Source organism: Cicer arietinum, chromosome 6 (assembly GCF_000331145.2).
Source record: "Cicer arietinum cultivar CDC Frontier isolate Library 1 chromosome 6, Cicar.CDCFrontier_v2.0, whole genome shotgun sequence".
NCBI lineage: Eukaryota > Viridiplantae > Streptophyta > Magnoliopsida > Fabales > Fabaceae > Cicer > Cicer arietinum.
The window spans coordinates 54317721-54326227 of record NC_021165.2 but is presented as its reverse complement, the minus strand read 5'-3'; the positions used below and the strand labels follow the sequence as shown (position 1 = coordinate 54326227).

Sequence of the window (8507 nt, the reverse complement as noted above, 5' to 3'; positions counted from 1 at the left end):
CTAACCAAGTACTTCAGAGTAGAATGGTACCAAATGATGAAGTATAAAGTATAGGACATGCATAGCATTTCATCATGGTGATTATCTTATTATGAATGAATTTGATAAATCATTGATATTATACGATTGACTCTTTTTGAGATTGTGATAATTTGATTGTTTGCGTGTTATCCTCGTGTATTTTATACTGTTACATAATTTCGATACTCACCCCTCGTTGTTTGTGTTTGGCGTTTTCGACGGACGCAGACGAGTCGTAAGTTGCAGGTGATGACTAATACCATCGGAGAGGCGGAAGCCGTCACGTCTTGGAGACTCTATTTATATACATTGTATTGATGTTATGTTGAGCATTTTTGTTTTGGGAATTCCCGCTCTGATAGTGACATCGGGTTGGGACTATATTTGCATCGAATTTATAACATAAGTATGTCTACTTCAAAAAAGATTTTGTTGTTTGATATTATGATTTCGATGTCATTATGTTTGATGGAAATTTTGGATTTATGTGACATGCTTATGATTATGTGATACTCTTTATCTTAATAAAAAAAAAATTATTTGGGGTTTAGGGTGTCACATTTCCCACCTCAGCCAAAAAGCTGACGTGTACATCTTCATAGAGAGTTTCCTCTATTCAATTTCTAGTTTTTTCACAAATTATATAAACCATCAACTATCTTATACTATCTCCTATTTAAATATTATTTCATAACGTCTACTCAAAATTTTCTAAATTAATTTCATATTATTATTTCATAATGTCACATTATTATTTCATAACGTTTGTCCAACCTCTTTCGCATTAATTCCACATTATTTTAAAAAATAAATATGAAGTTTTATGTCTCAATTGTCAAATGATTATTGATATAGTAGTTATATCAATAATGTATATTCAATTTTATCAATATAATTTATAAAAGAGAAATACCCAACAATAATATATATGTAGCTTTATATCAATAATATATATTCAATTTTACCAATCTAATTTATAGAACAGAAGTACCCAACAATAATATATATTTGACTTTATATGAGTGTTATTATTGTGTCTTCGAGAGAAAATTGTTTTGATGTATATTATTCTACTTCTTCAAACAATCTCTACAATTAGTGGCTTGCAACCCAATTATTTTCAAAGAAATAGATATAGTTGGAAAATTCTTATTATATTATTATTATTATTATTGTTATTATTATTATTTAGTATATAATATTATGTATAATTATTAATGTGTCACGAGTTACAAATTAAAGTACAATCAATATATAATTTTCTACATACAAAACTAAAATGGAGTAATCAACCATTCTGATTTGTTTTAATTGATCTCATCTACGACATGAAAATATATTGACTACTCAAAAGACAAAGAAGACTGTTCATATTCAGCTTTATATGAATGTTATTATTGTGTGTTCGGGAGAAAACTATTTACCATTTATAGATAAAAAAATAATATTTAATATTTAAATTAAAAAATTATTTGTTATTTTTTTACGGAGATGTTTTATGCTGTTAATTTTTTTTAAAATACTACCAATTTGAAGTTTCTACATCTGTTTTACTTCTACTCAACCGTACATATGAGTTGTTTGTGAAAATTCTCAAGTCATGTTGTATAGAAGTTTCATACTCAAAATATTGGAATTTAGATTTGTCATTTCTTTGACAAAATTAGAATGAAATGAATACCAAATGTCGAAATCATTTTTATATATTTTTTTAAATGTTTTGAAAAAAAATTTAAATTTGACAACACAATAAAAGAGCATGACTAATTTGATTTTGCGGTAGATAATTACATATATTAATATTTATTAAAACATTTTAATATTTTTAACACTAAATATAATTTATAAATTTTGTTTGTAGGATGATAATCACTAGGGATTTTTAATACTAAATATATGAATTAGTTGCAATTACGTTCTACAAAATATTTTACATATTCTCAAATGTGTGTTTGTCAACTCATATATAATAATTACTCAAATAAACTCACTTGAAAAAATACTCTCCAAACAAAATGAATAAATTATATTATTTTTAAAATTTTAAAATCTTAAAATCTTAAAATCTTATTCACAATATTGCTAATATGTTAAAGTGTATATATATTATATTATTTTAGAAATTTTAAAATCTTATTCACAATACTACTAATATGTTAAAGTCTATATATTCCGTGCAACGCGGGGGTTATATTCTAGTTTGAACTTAAATCTGGTTTAATAACTTGCTTCCAAAGTTTAATGGTCTTGTAGGTGAGGATCCCTACAAACACTTGAAGGAATTCTATGTTGTGTGTTCTACCATGAAGTTTCAAGGAATCACAGAATACCACATTAAGCTGAGAGCCTTCCCATTTTCACTCCAAGATGCTGCCAATGTCTCGTTATACTACCTTCAACCAGGTTCTGTTGCAAGTTGGAATGATCTCAAGATATTATTTCTAGAATAACTATTCCCTACCTCAAGAGTTGCTTCAATCAGAAAAGAAATATGTGGCATCAAACAAATTGACAGGGAATCATTACATGTGTATTGGGAGAGATTCAAGAAATTAGTTTCTAGCTGTCCTCATCACCAGATTTCTGAACAATTGCTCATCCAGTATTTTTATGAAGGCTTGCTACCTATGGATAGAAGCATTTTGGATGCTGCTAGTGGGGGAGCACTTGTCGATAAGACCTCAGTAGCGACAAAGGCTTTGCTTGAGAACATGTCCATTAATTCACACCAGTTTACAACTAGAAGCAATTCAACAGTATTGACAAGAGGTGTGAATGAAATTCAAGCTTCTTCCCACAAGAATTTGGAAGGCAGACTTGATGAGCTTAATCTTTTGTAAAAAAATTGGCAATGGGTATAAAACAAGCATTGGTTTATGGTATGTCCACTTCTCTAGAGCATCCTACAGATTCATGTCCTACATTGCAAGAAGATTCAATTGTTGATGATCCTCAAGCATATGCAGCAAATATATACAATCCTAAAGCCAACTATGATTTGTCTTCTAACATGTACAATCCTTGTTGGAGAAACCATCCAAACCTGAGATGGGGGAATTCATCTACACAACAACAACCTAAGAAGCAGCAGCAAAATATTCCTCATCAGCAAAACAATGCACCTTCATTAGAGGACCTCGTTAAGCAGATGGCTGTTTAGAATCTCCAATTTCAACAAAGAACGTATTCCACCATTCAAAATTAGGAACAAAAGATTTGTCAACTAGCCACTTCAATTAATCAATTGCAGACTCAAGGGTCAAACCAATTGCCTGCACACTCAGTAGTAAATCCAAATGCTCCCAATGTGAGTGCAATTACATTAAGGTTTGGGAAAGCTGTTGAAATACCAAAGGTACATGAAACTGCAGTGAAAAATAACAAGGTTTTGAGGACACTTTGATACCTGAAACTGTTGATGTTGAGCAAAATATACAACTTCCTTTTCCTCAAAGGGCAGTGAAGACTAAGAAAAAGGACGAGGCAGATAAGGACAAAGAGATCCTGAATACATTTAGGAAGGTGGAAGTAAAGATTCCCCTTATTGAAGCAATTAAATAGATTTCAAGATATGCAAAATTTCTAAAGGATTTATGCACACACAAGAAAAGGTAATAAAAAAGTAAACATGGGGTGAAATATTTCAGCCCTCATTCAGCCCATGCCTCATAAATGCAAATATCCAATAACTTTTTCCATTCCATGTACCATATGCAATAGTCAATTTGAAAATGCTATGTTAGATTTAGGAGCTTCCATTAATGTTATGCCTACATCTATTTTTAACTCTCTTGCTCTTGGACCGTTACCGAGTACAAATGTTACCATTCAATTGGCAAACAAGAGCAATGTTCGTCCTGCTGGACTTGTGGAGGATGTACTTGTTCGAGTTAATGAATTGATATTCCATAACATTATTGACTTTTCATAATATTATTTTTTCACAATGTAACTTTCAATCAGAGCATTGACTTTTATACACAATCAAACAATATGATCCTTGATAAATTATTAGAGGAAAACAATCACTTGGTTTCTCAAAGGTAGGGAGGTCATATGCTTGTTGTAGTCTTGGTGTTCCTTTAACTTATTCCAATCATGAGAGGATGCAGTGTAAAGTCATTTCAAATAAATTTGGTATTAGAATTGCACACTTAATCTGAACATTAATGCTTTAACTTATTACCACAAAATAATTTTGTTATCATTAAAACAAGTAAGGGTCATAGTTCTTCAAACCAACTTGATTTTTAACAAGTAGAATGATTTAGAATGTGATGAAGTAATTGTGAATAAATAAATATAAAGATTTGAATTGATTTCACTATGATATGATAATGGGCTGATTTATAAAACCCGAGGTTTGAGATTTAGAGAGATTCAAATAATTTCGCTTTGCGGAATTAGACTCATATTGAGGTCAATCCCATAATTGTCCTTGTGGATACTGATTTGATTGAGATAGTTTGCGCTCTAGGGAAATTACATTTGAGGATGATTGATATGTAATGATGTGTGTGTGGAGTTATATTTCAGGTTTTACATAACCATACTCATTTGGTAATTATACATGTATGTTTTCCCCTATGTTTTCTTTGTTCCTGCATATGCTTTGTATTTAGACATATTAGAGGAGCATCGCATCGAGTTTCATCTCATAACATGTAATGTGACCTTATTTTTAAATTTACGTATTATTGATGATCCTAATTATGAAGTTGATGATTTGTTTGTGTTTGGGATTTAGGTTGTGTTTATATAACATTAAAGGAAAAAAATATTAAATTTTCACAAAACCAATGCATCTCATCATATAAAGACACAGTTGCCCAAGACTTTTGCAAACAAAAATTATTGTAAATGGAAAATATGTGCTATTTGTTTGCCATAACTGTGCAACGCGAGGCATTTTCATGTGATGTGGTACAAATTTTGCAAACACAAATTATTGCATCGTCGTGCAATATGTAAGATCCTCATTGTAAGACCCATAATTTTAAAGTACACTTTATGTATTTTATATGTTTTGGATTTTGGCTCGGAGGCTTTTTAGCCAAAGTTAATAATATTATGGAGTTTATAGGATCAAAAAGTTATTTTGACACCGTTTAGAATTACTCGTCGATAAATAAATTTAAATTAAGTGCGGTAAATCCTTTACGGAGAATTTAATGCGTTACGGGTGAAATGGTAATTTAACAAATATCTAGATATTTTGAGATATTTGTTAAGTTATATGAAGGAAAGAAAAGGAAAAGAAAAGATTATATAAAGGAAAGAAGGAAATAGAAAGGAAGGAAAAACAAAGAAAGGAAAAAGGAAGGAAAGAAAATTCGAATTTTCCATCTTCTTCCTCTGATCAACCGTGACCCATTTTTCCTCCTTCTCCTGTTTTCATTTTCGTCGCTTTCTTTTCTTCAAAACTAGTAACCCAAGGTTGGGTGAGAGTTAGAACAAGGATTTCACAACTCCACTCTTCCTCTTTGATTTGAAAACGAAGAAAAACGGTATTTGAGATTCAAACACAAACCTCCCCGTTTCACCTAGATCTAAACGTCGTTTCAAGAAGTGATAGAAGGGAAGGTTGCTCACCTCCGTGCTACGGTGCTAGTGGACCAATTTTGGAAGCGGCGTTGCGAGCGGAAAATTTACCGGATTTACTCACGGTGCCGTAATCGCACGTTAGAGCTAACGCGAAGGTAAGGGCTCCTTCCAAACTTTTAGTTTGCATCTAGGGCCTTATCTGTAGTTGTGTGGAAACGAATTGTGTTAGGATTGGAGTATTGTTTTGGGAAAAATGATTTTACCTCATGTATGTAAGATTTTGAATAAATGAAATTTATTATGTTGATTTGTGTTCATCGTATTTGGCATGTTCATACTTGATGTTTGTTGATTGATGTGTTTTGGTGTGAATTATGAATTGAATGTGAGAATTTGTTTGAGTTTGTTTTGTGTAGAATTTGAAAACCATTAAGTTAAATGAGTATTAAGAATGGGGAATCTCTTAATGTCTTGTTTACTTAATGTGTGTTTGTTTGTGAAAAATCGTTTAAGTTAACTGGGCGTTAAGAATGGGGAATCTCTTAATGTCTCGGTTACTTAATATTTTGTTTTAAAGAAAAATCGTTTAAGTTAACTGGGCGTTAAGAATAGGGAATCTCTTAATGTCTCGGTTACTTAATATTTGTTTTTGAAAATCGTTTAAGTTAACTGGGCGTTAAGAATGGGGAATCTCTTAATGTCTCGGTTACTTAATATTTGTTTTTGAAAATCGTTTAAGTTAACTGGGCGTTAAGAATGGGGAATCTCTTAATGTCTCGGTTACTTAATATTTGTTTTTGAAAATCGTTTAAGTTAACTGGGCGTTAAGAATGGGGAATCTCTTAATGTCTCGGTTACTTAATATTTGTTTTTGAAAATCGTTTAAGTTAACTGGGCGTTAAGAATGGGGAATCTCTTAATGTCTCGGTTACTTAATATTTGTTTTTGAAAATCGTTTAAGTTAACTGGGCGTTAAGAATGGGGAATCTCTTAATGTCTCGGTTACTTAATATTTGTTTTTGAAAATCGTTTAAGTTAACTGGGCGTTAAGAATGGGGAATCTCTTAATGTCTCGGTTACTTAATATTTTGTTTTAAAGAAAAATCGTTTAAGTTAACTGGGCGTTAAGAATGGGGAATCTCTTAATGTCTCGGTTACTTAATATTTTGTTTTAAAGAAAAATCGTTTAAGTTAACTGGGCGTTAAGAATAGTACAAATACATGCAGACATGGATGTTTATGCATTTTAAGGTTTGGATGTGTGTGCTGTGTGCGTATTCTTCAGCTCGAGTGAATTAAGTCAAATGACAAAAGAAAGACATGAAGTCAATATTTATCCAAGCTATTTAACATTCATAGGCTAAAATTATTTAATATCTAGGTTCCCTTCAAATTCAGTAGGACATTTGGCAGGCTATTTCTGTGTCATCAGTGTTAAGTTCACTCGGTAGAGGCTATTTCTAGTTTGAAGAAAATCAATGTGAAAATTTCTCATTCATGAAGCATTTTCCTCCTTGTATGCCATATGACCATGGCCTACATAACGAGCTACAACAATACATTCCAAAATCTTTGAAATTATAATTACCACGAAAAATATCCAACTTGACTGTCTTTGTTCCTTTGACAACTTTTGCACCCTTGCAAGACCTGCAGAAATTCTGATACCAGTAACAAGATTAAAAGTCATCAATATATTCCCAAAATTTCATACTTCATATTAGTATGAAAGACCATCATATCCATAAGATACAGGTAATGATTATAGTGTCATTCATTGCATGATTTTATTTACAAAAATTTATGGTAGACTGAACAAATAACTGCAGACTGCAGTGTAAATGGATACAAGAACAATTAACAAATTACGTAAAAAAATTTGCGATCAATTCATTCCGTTTTTCCCTTTTTGGAGGATAAATTTACATATTTAAATTATGTGTCAGATATAAGAATACCCTATCCTATCCATCTGGAAATCTTAGTTCAAATCCTTCGATACTGGGTGAAAGATGCCCCTTTTTTTCATTTATTACGGTTGTTTGTTTATAATTTTTGTAATTGGAATAGTTTTATTACTACCAAAAAATCGATTTATACTTTTTCAAAAAGTAATCCAAGATTATTCTTGTTCCTCTATAATTTTTATGTATGGGAATATGAATCTATCTTCCTTTTTCTACGTAATAAATCCTCTCATTTACGATTAAAATCTTTTAGCGTTTTTTTTGAGCGAATTTTTTTTTATGCAAAAAGAGAACATCTTGTAGAAGTTTTTGCTAAGGATTTTCCATATACTTTAAAATTCTTCAAGGATCCTCTCATTCATTATGTTAGATATCAAGGAAAATCCATTCTGGCTTCAAGGAATGCGCCTATTTTGATGAATAAATGGAAACATTATTTTCTCCATTTATGGCAATGTTTTTTTGATGTTTGGTCTCAACCAGGAACGATTAAGATAAACCAATTATCCCAACATTCATTTCAGCTTTTAGGCTATTTTTCAAATGTGCGGCTAAATCGTTCAGTGGTACGGAGTCACATGCTGCAAAATACATTTCTAATCGAAATTGTTAGAAAAAAACTAGATATAATAGTTCCAATTATTCCTCTAATTAGATCATTGGCTAAAGGGAAATTTTGTAATGTATTAGGGCATCCCATTAGTAAGCCGGTCTGGGCCGATTCATCCGATTTGGATATTATTGACCGATTTTTGCGAATATGCAGAAATCTTTCTCATTATTACAATGGATCCTCAAAAAAAAAAAGTTTGTATCAAATAAAATATATACTTCGGCTTTCTTGTATTAAAACTTTGGCTTGTAAACACAAAAGTACTGTACGCGCTTTTTTGAAAAGATCAGGTTCAGAAGAATTATTGGAAGAATTCTTTACAGAGGAAGAAGAGATTCTTTCTTTTATTTTTCCAAGAGATT

General features: G+C 31.2%; 1 protein-coding gene across 1 annotated transcript in view; it reads left to right on the top strand.

Moving 5' to 3' along the window:
* Nucleotides 1-7441: 7441 nt before the first annotated feature.
* Nucleotides 7442-8507, top strand: part of LOC101500093 (maturase K-like) — a gene marked incomplete at its 5' end in the record, with an annotated part of 1858 nt that continues 792 nt past the window's right edge. Inside the window, one exon of the mRNA XM_027330789.2 lies at nt 7442-8507. This exon is cut by the window's right edge and continues 792 nt beyond it. Within this exon, the coding sequence (XP_027186590.1) occupies nt 7442-8507 (1066 nt within the window).